This window comes from Symphalangus syndactylus, chromosome 9, assembly GCF_028878055.3.
Source record: "Symphalangus syndactylus isolate Jambi chromosome 9, NHGRI_mSymSyn1-v2.1_pri, whole genome shotgun sequence".
Taxonomy (NCBI): domain Eukaryota; kingdom Metazoa; phylum Chordata; class Mammalia; order Primates; family Hylobatidae; genus Symphalangus; species Symphalangus syndactylus.
In genome coordinates, this window is record NC_072431.2 from 36,601,915 (window position 1) to 36,619,662 (window position 17,748).

The 17,748-nt window shown below is 36.7% G+C and overlaps 1 protein-coding gene and 1 pseudogene across 10 annotated transcripts in view; one reads left to right on the forward strand and one right to left on the reverse strand.

The window, feature by feature from the left end:
* Positions 1-17,748, forward strand: part of COBLL1 (cordon-bleu WH2 repeat protein like 1) — a 159,452-nt gene that overhangs the window by 94,208 nt on the left and 47,496 nt on the right. For all 10 annotated transcript variants that reach the window (XM_055291937.2, XM_063609447.1, XM_063609448.1 and 7 more), the window contains one exon: positions 6,067-6,255. In XM_055291937.2, coding sequence (XP_055147912.1) covers positions 6,067-6,255 — 189 coding nt within the window. The remainder of the gene's footprint in view (positions 1-6,066; positions 6,256-17,748) is intronic.
* Positions 3,552-3,629, reverse strand: LOC129490956 (uncharacterized; annotated as a pseudogene).

The following is a 17,748-nucleotide window of genomic DNA, read 5'->3' on the forward strand; positions in this document are numbered from 1 at the left end:
AGACTGAGGAGTGGCAGTGAAGAAGGAAGAGAACAATAGATTGTGTGCCCACACAAAGAAGCCAAGGGAAGACAATCCCTCACAGAGGACTTGAGTGGCTGTGAAATAGTGCTCAGTGTGACCAAGATGAGACAGATAATTGTCTATGATTTGGATCCTCATAAGTTATTGGCAACCTTGAGAAAAAAATGTAATATGAGAGTCATATAATGTTTTGCGTTTCTCCTTGTCGATTTTCATTATTGCATATCTTTTCAAGCCCTTTCGACATACTCACTCTTTGAAATTAGGCTCATCAAGAAAAGAGGGCTTTATTGTTTTTAATTGTATTCCCTTGAGCACATAATACAATGTTATGCCCACTTCTGAACAAATCTTATTTAAAAAATTCTTCTGTTGTTTCATTAAACCCAGACAGAGAAACTGGGAAATTTTGTTGAGAAATTGGTTTTCAATTTATAATTGAAATACATAGTTTAGTGGCCATGAAAACACTACCAGTTATTTTGAAGGACTGCCTCATCAACACTTACCACAATAAATCCTATGTTTAATCGCCCTCTGTGCTGAGAGAGGGTTACTGTTAAATTTATTTTTTGTCTTTAGACCGAATACTTAAAAACCCTATTGTTTTAAGACAGAATTCACTCTTATATTTTTGTCTTTAATATTGAATCCGTATTTTTTGTATAGCACTTTTCTGAATGAATCTATAAGAATACTTTATAAATATGATAAATATAGCAAACTGATGAGAGCCCATTGGAGTTGAGTAGCTTATTAAGGATGTAAATATATCTCATATAGCATTTTAAACCTTTGCTTTTTCAAATCAAGACTAGAATTATGTTTCGCTGAGCTCTTTTATTCCCCCTTTTGATCTATTTTAAGGATATTATATTGACATTAAGGCACATGATTTTGGAGTGCCCTGTAAATCAAGATGATGAAAAGACCAATCAGCAGTAATAGTAGGACACTAATTGAATTCTGTGTTAAAATGAGGTTATGATATTTTCAAAATATATTATTGAGTAATGCAAATTTTGCCTTAATTCTCATTATTAAAAATGAGTATAATATTGAGATAATTTTAATAAAGCAATGATTTGCATAAGCAATAATTTACTGTAGCTTGTTATTTTTAAGCTTGAATAATGAATTTTTGCCCTGATGTGGGGGAGTTTTCTTATTATAAATATCTTTCCAGTATAACCTCCCCTCCACCTACCTTATGTGAAATTTGCTATTGTTTACTGTTAAGGGGAAAACCCTCTCAAAAGTAGGCTGATAGTCAAACAAGGGCCACCGGTGAAGAAGAGCATATTGAAAATCTATTTGATAAGGAAACTGGCTCAAACATCCCTGTTTAAAAGGGGTGAGGAGGTTTCAATGGCAGTTACTGTGATTTTTAAATATTTTTAAAACTTAGTATTCTTAAGTATGGTTGTTATTGAATGTTAATTTACTTTTTTCTCTTTAGTTTTATCAGAATTTCCTATATTTAGATGATAATAAACGTTTGATTATTTTCACTGTACTTTTAACTTTGGGTGACAATTTTGTTATTACTTCAGAGCCTCTGACCGAAAAATTAATATTAGTAGAGTTGTGAGTAAGTAAAAGATATTTTCAAAATTTCGCTGGTGACTAAAAGGTCAAATAAGTTAGTCTTAAAGCTACTTAGGATTCAGGCCAAATCCAGGCTTCCATCTGGTATTCTTTTCACTAGACTGGACTATGTAGTAAGCAAACTAGATAAACACATTCCTAAATTTAATGTGTATGTATCACAATTGGGAACTAACATATAATTGATCGTACAGGCTCTGCTTATCAAAATTCTACTTTTCTTTCAAGACCTGAGTCTCTTGTCTTTTCTCTTTGAAGCATGCCTTGATCCTGCTCCCCACCCCACACAGCTGGTCTCAGCTGGCTTTCATTGACCTAAATTTTCAAAGTTGCCATCTGTTTGATGACCCTTCTTTTTCGTTTTGTATTATTTAATTACGCATTGCATCTTCTCAGTTGTATTGCGCATTCATTGTGGAAGGATGTTGGTCTTATTCACAGTGCTTTCCATTTTTCAGGAACAAAAGTAACATACATTATTAAATTGAAATAACAACTGAGAACATTAGGATGTTTTTCCTAGAAGTCTTATGTAAATGCCTCGGTGTGGTGGCTCATGCCTGTAATCCCAGCACTTTGGGAGGCTGAGGTGGGAGGATTGCTTGAGTCCAGGAGTTCAAGACCAGCCCGGCCAACATGGCAAAACCCGGTGTCTAGTAAAAATACAAAAATGAGCTGGGTGTGTGCCTGTAGTCCCAGCTACCCAGGAGGCTAAGGCACAAGAATCGCTTGAACCTGGGAGATACAGGCTGCAGCGAGCTGAGACCGTTCCACTGCACTCCAGCCTAGGTGACAGAGCCAGACCCTGTCTTAAAAAAAAGTTCTGTGTGAATGGTTTTTCAACTAGTGCTTTGTCCTACTTTCCCCGTCTTAAAAGAAACTGGCTTATGTATAGTGATTAGAGATGGATTTTCATCATAGACTCAAACTACCTGAGGAAGTAAAACTGTCACACACAGACATCAAAACTGTGAGTGAGAGGAGTTCACTGCAGTGTGCAATAGACAGGGAATACTTCCTCAGAATTACGAAGTTCTCAGTTATCCCTTGCTGATAAAGCCAGTGTGTATTTTTCATTCATCTTGTAAAGTATAAAACATAATCATTTAATTTAAAAAAATCCCAGACAAGTAATCCTGATATGAAAGCTCATTTTATTTTTTGGTGGTAAGGACTCTTTTCCTTCCCAATTTTAGGCTTAGGTAGTGCATCTTCTGTGGAAAGTAGTCATTGAATTCACTCTTTCAGCAAATATCAGTGCCTACTATGCAGCAGGCATGGTCCCAGAGATTCTGTGTATTTGCAAATGTGTGGACAAGATGGTGGAGACAAGTCCCTACTCTCATGGAATTAATTACCCTTTAACAGAAGGAGACATAAGTATGTTGCTCATTAACCCTATGGCCAAAAGTAAAGCAGAGAGATGGGGGTGTGAAGGTCAGGAGCAGACTCTGTAGAGGGCCTGGTATTCTGGATGTGTTCAAGGAAAAGGCAAGAGTCCTGAGATTGGAATGCAGTGAGCTTAGGGAGAAAGTGTTAGATAGGGGACTGGAGAGGCCGGAGGTAAGGGAGGAAGGAAGGACCTATTACAGATGGTCTCCTGCTTGCGATGATTTGATGTATGATTTTTCAACTTTATTGTGGGTTTGTCAGAATGTAACCTCGTCATAAATTGAGGGACATCTGGATTTATGATGGTTTGAATTATGATTTTCTGATTCTATGATGGGTTTATTGGGGGTATTTGGTACATTTGGACTTATATTTTCAATTTAGGGTGGATTTATCAGGTTGCAATCCCATCGTAAGTGGAGGAACATTTGTATAGCACTCCAGATCTTTTCTGGTTGAGGCAAGAAACCATTGGAGAATGTGAGAAGTGAGGCAGTGATCTGACTTGTATTTTATTTTATTATTTTATTGACTTATTTTTCCACACATTCAGAGAAACTTCTCTAGTAATGAACTATAGAAATGACCCCTGAAAGTTTAGTCTTCTAATTTGTATTTTAAAAAGATCACCCTGGTTGTTTCGTTGAGACCAGATTACGAAGTGACAAGGTTGGGAGCAGGGACACCAGTTGGCAGCTTGAGCAGATGTATTTGGTGATCCAGGTGGTTGGTGGATTCTGGGTCTACTTATGATATAGAGCTGGCGGAATTTGTAGATGGATTAGATGTATGTTTATGAGAACAAGGATTTTTGGCCTGGACAAATGAAAGAAATGTGATTGACTGAGATGGGAATACTTGGAGAGTCTTTTTAAAATTCATTTTTGTTGCTATTACCAAAGTTACTTTTTCTTTCATTGTACTTTCTGATGAGTTTTTGCTGATATTTAGGTAGGCTATTGACACTTTCATATATGAACTTTGTACCAACCTACCTTACTGAATTCTCTTACTTATAAAATGTTTCAGTCGATTCACTGATTTCTCATCTCTTTTGACTTCTCTGTGCAATTTTACCAAACCATTTAATTCTAAAAAGTACCATTTTCTTTTATGGCTCTATTCACTTTTCTCTGCCAAAAATATCAGTTATTTCTTGCCTTTTTCTGTGTGTTTCTATTCATTCTCCAAAACCCAGCTCATGTTTCCCATCTGTAAGACATTTCTGGATTCCTAAGAAAGTTGCATTTTCTTCCTGTGACCCGCAGCTGCACCATCTGCATACCTGTGTTAGAGCAGTCATCAAACTTGATGGTAATTTTGCCTGCCTGTCAATCCTTTGGGGCTATGAACCCTGCAGGAATAGGAACTGAGTCTTACTCATCTTTACCTTTCCTGTGTTTAGCTGAATCTGCTCTGATAATTGTCTGTTATAAAATAAGTATTTGTTATACATGAGTGGTCAATTTCCGCAGATTTCAAAATTGAAATTTGAAATTGGGGGGCATTCTTCTTTACAGGGATTTTTATAAGCTTTTATTCATTGTAACAGTTTTTTAAAATGTAGTTTTGTTGCTCTTGTAAAATAAGTCTTTTCTGAAGTACAATATGTTTCTATTATTATACCACTAAGAGTTAAGGGCTTGTTATTTTTGTAAATGAATGTACAGTGTAGGAACCTTGCTTCAGTCTTTTCATGATGAGTCGTATGTTAAAGGAGTTGGAGTTGTGAGACCTTAAATTTTGAAAATACCGAATAGGTGGATGTTATATATTTACTTACAAAGAAGCCTTTTGATCTTGTTTGGTTCTTATGTTTGCCTAGCAAGTAAGGATGGGAGGAACTGAAATCTGTATTTTTCTGAGTAGAAAGGAGTAGTATTCATTTTTCTAAAACCAATTAGCCTTTTATAAAGGAAATATTTTCAAAAACTTTAATTCACAGTGTTTTAAATAAAACCATAAATATGTCCTTACTTATAGTTTATTTTCACATTTTATTTTTTCAACCCATGAAATCATTGGATTGGCCTATGTAAGTTCAGAATGTCTACTATTTCTGTTATAAGTTAGTTAAGAGGTTGTCTTAGTGATGCAAAAATATTTATTAGAAAATTATTAGTAATGTTTTTCATTGAAGCAGATATATTATTTATCAAACAACCCATCATAGTTCATTGCTAGGTACCGTGGGAAATAGCCATCTATGTGCAGCGGGAAATACAGCCATCCACACCATGCTGCTTTCTTGCTTTCATTCTTTGAGATAGGGTCTCACCATGTTGCCCAGGCTGGATTCAAACCCTGGGACTCAATGGATCCCCCCACCTGTCTGCCGAGTAGCTGGAATCTCTGCTGTGTGCCACCACATCTGGCTAAAATGCTTCATGCTTCTTTTTTGCAGGGAGTTATAAATGTAGGTAGAGGGTTGAAACTGGTACCCCCCCAAAAAATCTAAAAAGTTGCATCTATGGAATTGGTACGTGCTATATCAATTCAAAGAAAGAAGAAATTCTGTGGAAGGGGTCGTTTGGGGTAAACAGGGTGGATTTAACTAGTCTTTGAAGGATAAGGTAGGGTTTATCTGAAACGAGAGGTGGAACATTCTACGTCGGAAACAAATAGGATGAAGGGCCCAAAGGTAAGAGTTACTGTGAAATGAGAGAGTGAGATACTGATCTCTATCCTGAAACGTTAAGGAGTTTTGTAATTTATCTAACCAAAGAAAATACATTTTCCTCGACTTGCTATAGTGAACACACAGTAACTAAATGTAATAGAGGCCAATATAAAATTTCTTTATCATGTTTCTTTTTATGTCCAAGTAATGTAGGCATAGTACTCAAAACAAAACAAAATGCTGACTGGAAAAAGAAAACAAAATCCTAATTCGATCATCCAACACTAACAGTTAACGTTGTAGAACATTTTTTCTAGATGTGAAAAACCACTACTAGATCATATTTATAAAAATACATCATATTAAAAAGTTACCTTAAAAATAAAATATTTTGTGTTTTTTGTGTTTTCTTTATATTTTAGGAGAAAACCAAAAGCCAAGGCACCACTTCCTCCAGCTGAGACCAAACACACTGATGTCTCTTCAGCTGCTGATTCTGTAGAATCCACTGCTTTCATCATGGAACAGAAAGAAAACATGATAGATAAAGATGTTGAACTCTCAGTGGTCCTACCTGGGGATATTATCAAATCTACTACTGTTCATGGCAGGTACGCTGGAGTGAATGAAATATCAGGACCTCCCCTTCTTACTCTACCATTGAAAGTCTCTGTGATATAAGTCTTAATGTTTGTTTTTTGACAAAACACTTCATTTATCACTCAGTTTAGTTACCTGTTAAAAAAAGAGTGCTAAAATGGTGTTAAAAACTTTCTATCAATGTTTTAATATCAGTGCTATGAATTCCACAAACCCAATTAAATGACTCTTGAAATTTGGAACCCTTTCATATCTCGTTAGTTATTTAACAAGTTTTTAAAAATAAGCCTTTCCTGGAGGAATGGCCATTAGTTATATTGATTTTGTAAACCAAACTTAGAAAACAAGCCCAGTGACGCACAGGAAAATCCTATCCTTTTCTTCTCAAATTGTTCTTCCCACTTTAAGCTGCTTCTTTAAGTTTGCAAAACTCTTAATTTTAAGAGTTTTATTACTCTTAAAATGTAATACTTTTGTATTTATCAAAACAGTTAAATCTGTCTGTAAATTAATTGGCAGTTTTTTTATTTCATTGAATGATTTAATTAATTTATTTAAAATGTGGGTGAATTAAGTAGAAAAATAAAATCAAACTTTATCCCAGCAAAAAGGAAAGATGTGATTTAGAAGACTGATATTTTTAAATACCTTTGTGAAAATTGGAAAAATGGAACAAAGCCAAGTGTAATTTTCCATTTCACTTTGAAGTGGAAAGTTACATGAACTATAGACTTGGTCTTGTTCTTTCACCTTCAACTGCCTATTTGTTATCAGGAATCCTGTTTTAGAAATTTAAGCTGTTTTGACCTTAGCTCACTCTCTCGTGCGCTCTCTCTCTCTCTCTCTGTTTGTATGTGTGTGTTATGTATAAGGAAAAGAATATATTAGGTATTGCATTCCTACAATCTGATGTTGTCTAGAAAAACTCATTCTAGGTAACCTTAATTTTAAGATTTATCATTAAAATAATGTGTAACTTTACAGATTATTTAAAGTAGATGAAAACAAAATAGTTCAGCTTTAGCAAATAATATCGTATTATTTAACTCTGATTAAATTTGAGGAAGTTGCATTTTGCCATTTATTTTGTATTGAAAGTCATTTTGGAGATCACACATTGAACCCTATTTATGAGATTGAGAAAACTGTCTGTGGTAGGCTCCCACCTGCAGCTGTGGATGGCCTCGTATGTGTGAGAAAGACATCTTGAAAGTTAGAGACAATGGCCATTATCATGAATTCTTGAAATAATGTTACTCTGGTTTTAAAAGGAAAATGGATCTGGCTGGGGGTAATAAAGGCAATTCCTTTTTTATTTATTTTTTTTTATTTTTCCTGAATTCAAAGTAAGTAAAAAAAAAAAGTCTACTTTTTTTCTGGCTATTAGGGTTTCAGGTCACGTTGGTTTCATCACAAATACTCTTCAAAATTTCTTTTTTTTTTTTTTTTTTTGAGACGGAGTCTTGCTCTGTCGCCCAAGCTGGAGTGCAGTGGCGCAATCTCGGCTCACTGCAAGCTCCGCCTCCCGGGTTCACACCATTCTCCTGCCTCAGCCTCTCCGAGTAGCTGGGACTACAGGCGCCCACCACCACGCCCGGCTAATTTTTTGTGTTTTTAGTAGAGACGGGCTTTCACCGTGGTCTCGATCTCCTGACCTTGTGATCCGCCTGCCTCGGCCTCCCAAAGTGCTGGGAATACAAGCGTGAGCCACTGCGCCTGGCCTCAAAATTTCTTCTTGGGGATTTACCAGTCATCTTTTTATATTACCTTATTCTCTGTTTGCTCTCAGTGAATCTCTGGGTTCTTCAGATTTTTTTTTTTTAACTTCAGTGACTTTAACATCAGAAGCGTGTTTTTTCTCTCCATCCTGTCACCCGTCATAGTTATTTTAGACTTTTCCACATGCCACCCCGAGTTAACTTTTCTTCTGTTTCCTCAACTGTGGAAACCAAGATCCATGGTCAACTTCCCTGTTTCCACCAGAGAATGGTGGAATCTCATCACTTTAAAACGGTTCCATTCCTGAGATCTTAGGGTTCCTTATTTGAATACCACCTTTTTAAACATCTAGCTTATCCACTTTCTCTTTAACTGAATTAGTTCTTCATCCTCCTCAAGTCTAATTTATGACTGTTATATAGGATGCTGCATTTTTCTTCATGTCTAAATTTTCTTCATATCTATTTTTTCTTCATACCTGATAGATTCTGCATCAAACATTGCTCCTACATTTGTACTTACAAGCACCCTAGATTTTTCCCACCTCCTTCCAGTATGTTTGCCTCATCAGGTCCCTAAATCTGAGTAACTTTCCATCAATCAGCTTTATGTTTCTGGGCCAACTGTTGTTGAATTGCTGCAGTTTTTTTATCTATGAAAATGTATTATAAGTGAATTGATAGGATTAAATATGATTAAATGAAATACTATCAGGGCTTGGCGCCTATTGGCTTTCTCTTTTTTTTTTTTTTTTTTTTAATTGGGAACTGCTTTTCTTAACCCTGAGCTCTCTTCATTGACCTTTTACCCTCAGATTAATCTAAAATGCCTCTCTGTTTGTGGTACTACCTTTGATAAAAGACTGCAGGACAGCAATTCAATATCAAATTAAAGGAGTCCAAACTACCTAGCCTGGAGATTGGGATACCTTATTTTCTCCAACAAAATTAAGTAGGCTTTTCCTTCACCACCACTCTCCTTCCTTTGTGTATTTTTTGTTTGTTTGTTTTTTGAGACAGAGTCTTGCTCTGTCACCCAGGCTGGAGTGCCTTGGCGGGATCTCGGCTCACTGCAACCTCCACCTCCCAGGTTTAAGGAATTCTCCTGCCCCATTGTCCCAAGTAGCTGGGATTACAGATGAACACCACCATGCCCAGCTAATTTTTGTATTTTTAGAAGAGATGGGGTTTCACCATTTTGGCCAGGCTGGTCTCGAACTCCTGACCTCAGGTGATCCACCTACCTCGGCCTCCCAAAGTGCTGGGATTACAGGCATGAGCCACTGTGCCCGGCCCTCCTTTGTGTATCTTAAGCTTCACCACATGACTCTTTGCTCTTCCGTTGTTCTTCTACAAATACTCCATTTCTTTTACCTCAGTACCTTTATGAACTTTTTTTTCCCTCTTGTGTAACTCACTACCCTCATTTTCTACAGTTAGTTTATATAGCTCAGGTGATATATTTTATATAAAGGCTCCCTTATCTCCCCAGAATCAGTGATTAACTCTGGCTTCCAAACTCTTCTGACACTTTATATCATATTTATTACATATTGTTCTATGCTGCAATGTATGTGTGGGTCTTACCTTTTGAAGAAACCACAGAGCCATGAGAATATCATTACTTTTCTTTATAGTGCCTAGCACAGTTTCTTGCAATGTAGTAGGCATTTCATAAATTTATCAAAATGAATATTGTCTTCCTAAACCCTTACGTGTAGATGGAGGTAGCAACATAAATGGTGTGAAGAAGCACTTGGAATGAGTCCTAGTTGTTTACCCAGAATCTTTTAAGTAAAGATATTTTCTCCAGGCAGAGAGCAAGGTAGGAATGGAATGCCCCAAATTCCGATTGCTTTTTAAATTTTGTTTAGGGCTGAAGAGTTTTTCTGAGAGTAGAATTTATATCGGTGTTTTTGTTTGTTTGTTTGTTTAGACATGATTTCAGTCACCCAGGCTGGAGTGCAGTGGTAAGATCTGGGCTCACGGCAGCTTCTGCCTCCCAGGCTCAAGCAGTCTTCTCACCCCAGCCTCCCAAGTAGCTAGGACCACAGGCGTGTGCTACCATGCCCAGCTAATTCTTGTATTTTTTGTAGAGATGGGATTTCCCCACGTTGCCCAGCCTGTATATCAGTGTTTTTACTATGGGGTTTCATTTAGGGACTTTGTTCACAGTAGTTTTATAATTCAGGCATGACTCATCGATGCTATGACTAATTTTCTATTTTAAGTGTTTGTGATTTAAAGTAGTTGTGTGATTCTGAATATCTTAGGAGTGTGATTCTGGGATACCTTAATGCGATCCAAGATGTTTCAGAGTTTGACTTGGTATATCTTACAAGTGTGACTTGGGATATCTTAATAGTGTGATTAGGGATGTCTTGAGTGTCACAGCTGCTGCTGACCCATTGTTTCACAAAACTGTTTAACAACAAAAAGAAATGTTCAGATAGAAAATTATGTACTACTACTGAAAAATGTTAACTACCTAATGGGAAAACTCATAATGACAAAAATAAAATTTCTTTATGACTTTGTTACTACCATATAAAAGGAATATGAAAAATCTCAACAGAATAATACAATAATTTGGTGGAGGTAACTTTAACTGTGTGAGGGTTTCTTAGATAAATAGAGTTCTATATGTAACTCTGAACAAAGACTTTAATGCAGTTTTTTGAGACCATGCTTTCTGAATTTGTCTGAATATTTCTTGTATATTTATTTTGATAGTGTAGTATTATTTCTTATGCCTTTATTGTGAAGAATACTATCAGTGTTTGACGGAAATACAGATTTCAGAAACTTATATGCCTCGCTTCACTTTTCGGAAATAATTTTCCCACTCAAAATGTATTCTTGGGGAATATTTTTGGAAAGTCCTCCCATAGATCTCATGCACAGGTGGGCTCAGGATGTTCTCTTTTGGGGAATGTGAGTGTGCAGTGGTATCTTCAGAAGAATGCACTTGTTTGTACATTGATTTTCACCAAAGAGCTCGTTCAGATTAGGAAACACAGTGGGGTTGGAGGTGGTCATAGACTTTATGCTCAGGGAGAAACTTATTATCCTGAATTAGGTTGGTAGCCATCTGCCAGCTCAACTATTTTTGGTACCAGAACTTAGTGATGCCATCTCTTTAATGACCAAAAGTCACCATGTCTCTACTATCTTGCCCTTGTGAGGCTCTGCTTACATTAAGGGGGGTTGCCATGCTAACCTGAAAACTCTTGGGCATTTCTGCATATCCTAATATCATGGATGGTTGGACTGAAAGAAGGAAGAATTAAAATACTTTATTTATATATAAGATACGGTGTAGTATAGATGTATGTGTGTGTATGCCTATGTGTATGTATGTATATATGTTTGCACACATATATAAATGTGTGCATCTATGTATAGACTGTATATACCAAATCCAAAATCTCAAATGCTTCAAATTCCAAAACTTTTTGAGTGTAAATATGATGCTCAAAGGAAATGTTTATTGGAGCATTTCAAACTTTGGATTTCCAGATTAGGGATGCTCAACTCGAGTAATGCAAATACTTCAAAATCTGAAAAAAACGTGAAATCGAAAACACTTCATGCCTCAAGAATGTTGGATAAGGGATACTCAACCTGTTTCTGTGTGTCTGTGTATCATGTATATAATCGATAAACATCTTTTTCACCAGACAAAGCAGTTCTTTGCCTTTCTAGAAATGAACATTAAAGGATACTACTGTTACAGAACTAGTGGCTCCTCTTCTCAGAAGATGCTATACTTCACAACAGCATAAGCAGTGGTGTCTGCTAGTACTTGGGAAAAGTTAATTTTTAATGAAAGTGAGCCTATAGACTAAATAGATATAGAAACCACATAGAATAAGGAAATATGTGGGTACATTTGTATATGATTATAGGTCTTCATCGTATAGTCGGGTATCTGCTTCATAGGTAATTATTCCTCATTGAATAAGTATTAGTTCCTTTTTCCTCTTTTCCCTTTCTCCAGGCTAAACTTTTAAAGCAAAATGTTCATTTTGGGAAATCTGATAAGATTGACACGAATACTTCTTAGCCTGTAGAGAGAGCATTCAATGGCCATGCTATCACACTTTCCTACAAGAGGGAGGAAGAAATAAGCACCATTTAAAAGATATTTCTTTTACGCCCCTACCACAAATAGGAATTTGTTTTGATTTGAGCACACGTGAGATGTCGTAAATGAAAACACAAAGAAAGCACAGAACTCCAAGCTAGAAGTCCCAACTAGACGTTACAGTTTGTTCTAGACTTGCTGTGTGATCTCAAGCAAGTCACCTCACCTCTCTGGGCTTTTCCCATAAAATAACCCAGAGACATGTCGCACATGCTTTTCAGCTTGATTTGCCTGTGCCATAGCACCAGTTTACAGCAGAGTCGAGCCTAAGCCCGCGGTTTTGACTGGCATAGGGTTGGGCCGCTGAGGAACTGGGGAGCATTTTACATGGATTACAGCGCCACCTATTGGGAAAAAGTAGACTATGAAAAATGACAAGATAAAGTTGGATCAGTGTGGGATTTTTGCTAAAAAAACGAGAGTAACAGAACAGTATGGATCTAGAAAAATTTCTGAAGTTCATGTCATATTTATATTTATTGAGAAGTGTCTATTGATGACAAATGTGTGATAAATATATGTGTATAATAGGGTTTTTTTTTTAAACTGTCAATCTATAGGGTGGTACAAACCATGTTTAACTATATAAGATGCTTAAATTTTGGTTTAGATCCTTATTCTGCTGTAATTGCTTAAAACAAAAGTTGGCATTTTAACTGTGCAAGTACCTAAACATAACAGTACTACTTGAGTTTTTAATCGGTACTATTTGAGTTTTTAATCATCCTGTCATCTAGGTTCTGTCACTGCCCTCCCATATCCCCCATGGCTCTGAGATCAGGAGAATGTCAGCCTCTGTCACCTGCCTGCTCCCCTGGTTGGGAAAGGGGTGACAAAGTATTCACAAATGTCCTCAGAACATTGTTCCTGGCAGGGCCACCCTCTTCCCTTTGCTTTTCTGGCATCTACACCTTATAATAATGACCCTTTTTAATTTGTTTTTTAACTTAATTTAATTTTTAAATTTTTCTAGAGACAGCGTCTCACTCCATTGCCCAGGCTGGAGTGCAGCGGCGTGATCATAGCTCACTGCAGCCTCAGACTCTGGGCTCAAGTGATTGTCCTGCCTTGGCCTCCCAAAGTGCTGGGATTACAGATGTGAGCCACCGTGCTCAGCCCTAATTTTAGTTTTTAAATTTTTGTGATTACAAGTGCAATAGTTAGATGTTTTAGAAAGTTGGAAAATACAGATAAGCCAAAAAATTGTAAATGCAATTTCATTAAGCAGGCAGATTGCAACTTCTAACATTGTAGTGTCTAACCTTTTATTCTTAGGCATGCACATATATGTACACCCATCTATATGTGCACTCTTCTTTTTTACAACAATATGGTACTATATTCTACATGCTATTTGTAACCTGCTTTTTTTCAGTTAATGATTTCCATCTTTCATGTCAATAAAATGTTATCCTTTGTCTATATTCAAATTGCCTCAATTATAGTGAGATATATTTGTAGTATTTTTGTTTTTATAAGGGGCATGTATGTGTGTTTAGTAGGTGTGTTCTTAAATCACAATTTGTATGACGGTAATTATTTATAATTAGCTCTGAGTATAACACCTAAGATAAACAACCAGATAGAGTCCAAAGTGGTGACTTTCTAAAAATTGTGGGGTTTTTTACATTTAGTAATATCTATTTTTAGTATGTTAAGAACTTATCAGCTTAGTAATCTGACCTATTACTATTTATCTTCAAATCTTAATTTCATGTGTTATTTTCTTCAAAATGTTTCTTATAGCATAATAAGCATTCTCAATTTTGAGAATGGGTCTATTTGTTTTGTGTACCTGGTACTTTTCATTTCTTGCACACACAGAGAGAGCCCTGCTTCATTCCTGAACTCATTACTGAATTACATGGGTTAGCATAAGATTGATAAACATCAGCAGCAATAGAGAATCTTTTAAAATTTCTGTACTATTACTGGTATGTATAATTGGGTTGTTGGTGTGCACTTACAAGCACTGTACAGATATGAAACTAATCCAGGGAATTGTTATTTATTTCTGAAAGAAGTGGGAAATCGCATAGGGATTTCTTCATTTCAAAGAAGAGCTTTTAGAGTCTTAAAAGAAAAAATCAGCCCTCCAGAAAATTATTATATTATCTTACAAGAGAAAAAATTCTGTAAATAATGTTAATGCAAAGCAGACTCTGCTGAGTAATAAAATAACCCAAAATTCAATGCGGTGTAATAATATAGAGGAGTGATTATAATGTTCATCCAATCCTTTTCCACTTTTAATAATTTGCCTCAGGTTTTGGGTGGACTGCTCATGTGTGCTCCCGCCTTAGGAAACAGGAAGACAGGCATCTTTTCTGTGGTGATCCCGTGGTCAAACCCATTAGCCAACTGCCTTCAGGTGCATCGACTGGGGGATGATTATCCAACCAGAATTGTTATCTTTGGCAGAAGTAGTTTGGCATCCAGGTGGATAATTCTGAGCTCTATTCAAGAGATTATTTTATTTCCTGTGGGTGCACTTGGTGACTAGTTAACCCCAGCGGCAGCTCCGTTGGATGCAGGACCTGCTTAAAAGTTAATGTCCTACTTTTATAGTGTTATCACTCCTTTATGGTAAAGCTAGACAGTCAGTAATTCCCAACCTCAAAATCTTGTGGTCAGGGTCAGCTTTCCTGTGTTACAGTGCTGAATGCTGAGGCGTCAATTAAATATTTAAAGCATTCAAACTAGTCTGAGGCTATTTTTGGAAAAGATCTTAACCCTATTTAATGTTTGTGTCTCACCTTTGTGTAAAGATGGCATGGCTTAGGCAAAACAAGCTTATTAATTATAAAAAACAACAGAGCTTTCACCATGTTACTTTTATCTAAAGCATATGAACTTCCTCTCAACAAGTATGCTTTCTCATGTGTCAGTTGTATTAGTCTACTATGCATTTGAGCCCCTTGACTTTCAAGCAGAATTAATCACTGTTTTCTCTAAATTCCCCGTTCGACAACAGCGACCTAGCCAGGTGCCTGAAGATTACTAAGATGTGGTCCTGCTAGAGGGGAGCTCACATCCATGTACACACAGAACCCAGATAACTTCTTGAGGTCACTCTGCTGCTTAAGATCTAAGTAAGGCTGGCCTGAACCCATGTTCCACTTCCTGTGGAAGGTTCAATCCCCTTTATAATCTTATTGTAAACTCCCAAGAGTTTTATGTTCTTGGGGCCACCTCTGGCTCTCACTTCATGCCTTACCACCTCTGGATTCATATTTTTCAGTTTCTGCTTTTGAAATTTCATCCTTTATTTGACACCTTTCAAGGCTACCAGAACATTAGTGATGGCTTGTGGAGTTACAGTAAGCACACCACATAGCAAATCATTGAAATTTGCATTTTAGGTCTCCTGTTGGGTACTTTCAGCAACACTGCCACTTTGTCCCTCCAATCCTGGCCCCTTTCCACTGGCTAGCTCCTCTTTCTGTCTCTGTCTCCTTTCTGCATTAGCTTCAATCCTATCAGCTCCCTACAAAATATAACTAGAATCTGAGTAGTCCAAGCCACCACCATCTCCCACCTAAATTTTCGCAATAACCTTGTAGCTGCTCCCCCAGCCTATTTTGAATACAAAAACCAGAATGTAATCCTTTTAAAAAGTAGAGTAGATCACATCACTCCTCAGAACTCTTTGGAGGCTTTCTGTCTCACTCAGTAAAATCTCAAGTCTTCACTTGAAAGGCCTTTAAACACTACAAGATTATCACTCTGATTTCATGCCTATTGTTTTCACCTTAGCCGACTAGTTTCTGTTTTTCTTTAAACACTTAGAGCACATTTCTGCCTCAGGTTTTTGTACTTGTCAAAGCTATCTTTCCGCAGATACCCCAGTCCCTTGAAGGTCTCAATTCTGGTGTCATTTTTCAATTAGGACATTCCTAACTTCTTTCCTTATTTTTTTTGTCAGAGCATGTAACACCATCTGATATTTTATATATTCTACTTGTTTCTTTTTTCTCTTCTCTCTAGATCAGAGTTTCATAAACTTCATAAACTACAGTATGATCAGAATAGGCTGGAGTGCCTGTCAAAGCACAGATTGCTGTTCCTCATTCCCAGAGTTTCTGATTAATGATCTGGGCTGGGGCTTGACAATTTGCATTTCTAACATGTTCCCAGCAGATACTGATGCTGCTGGTCTATGTATCACACCTTGAGAACCAGCGTGTTAGAATTACTCTATCCAGTATGACAGCCATTTACCAAATGTGTCTACTTACATTGAATTTAAATTAAGTTGAATAAATTAAAAATTTGGGAGTCCACTATGCCAGTAACCACTGTGTTGGACAGTGCAGATATAGAATATTTCCATCAGTGCAGAAAATTCCATTGGGCATATTACTGTAAAACACAAACCACATAAAGATCCACATGGAGCTTATTTTGGTGTAAGGAATCAGGTTAGATACACAACTTTTCTTTTTCATCCGATAGTTTTCCTAATACCACTTATTGAAAATTCAGTTGTTTCCCCAGAAACAATTCATATGCAGTATTAAATTCACATATGTAGTTATGTCTATTGCAGAACTTTCTGGATTGCTGCATTTATCTGTCTGGGAATAGGAATATTTTCAAGAGAAATTTGGCTTCTAAAATTATTGAATAAAGAATTGGACCTGGAATTATAAAATGAGAGAATAAAGTCAAAAAGAAGTTCTGTGGTTTTCAGTTGCCTCTCAAAGAGGCATTTTTAGTAGAAAACATGTAGGCAGTGTTGAGTGCAAAGGTCATGATATAGTCGGCAACTTTTTTCTCATGAAATCTGATATAGTGTGTAAAGTTCCTAGATAAATAAAATATGACTGAGGGAATAGGCCATTATGTTAATATTCTTGACCAATTATCCACACCATTTATTAGATTAGAAAATTAATTTATCACAGATAGAAATACCAATGTTTCTACACAAATAATCAAATTGTCCTAACTTTTTTAAAAAATCAAAAATGTATTTTAAATGTTTATATGTTTATACATAAACGATGAAAATTATGGCACAAAAATAGGGATAAAAACAAAACAAAACTTTAATAATTTTTTGTTTTGTGTTTTGTTTTGTTTTGTTTTTTGAGACGGAGTCTTGCTTTGTTACCCAGGCTGGACTGCAGTGGCGTGATCTCGGCTCACTGCAAGCTCCGCCTCCCAGGTTCACGCTATTCTTCTGCCTCAGCCTCCCAAGTAGCTGGGACTACAGGCACCCGCCACCACGCCCGGCTAATTTTTTGTATTTTTAGTAGAGACGGGGTTTCACCGTGTTAGCCAGGATGGCCTTGATCTCCTGACCTCGTGATCTGCCCGCCTCGGCCTCCCAAAGTGCTGGGATTACAGAAGTGAGCCACCACACCCGGCCATTTGTCTTGTTAACTTATGTATTTCTGGCAGAGATTCAAAAAAACTGTATATTTAAGAAGTAAAAGATGTTGGAAGAATAAACTTCAATGTTTTTACATTTATTACTTGACACATTTATTTATAGAGAGAAAGAAATACAGTCTGCATGTATCATCATTTACTCATAGACAACAGCAGACAGCTACCCATTCAGCTGGCAATGAAAGTTCTCTCCTCCTCCAGCTAAACTGCATTTGTAATTGTATTTAACTAGACATTACCTA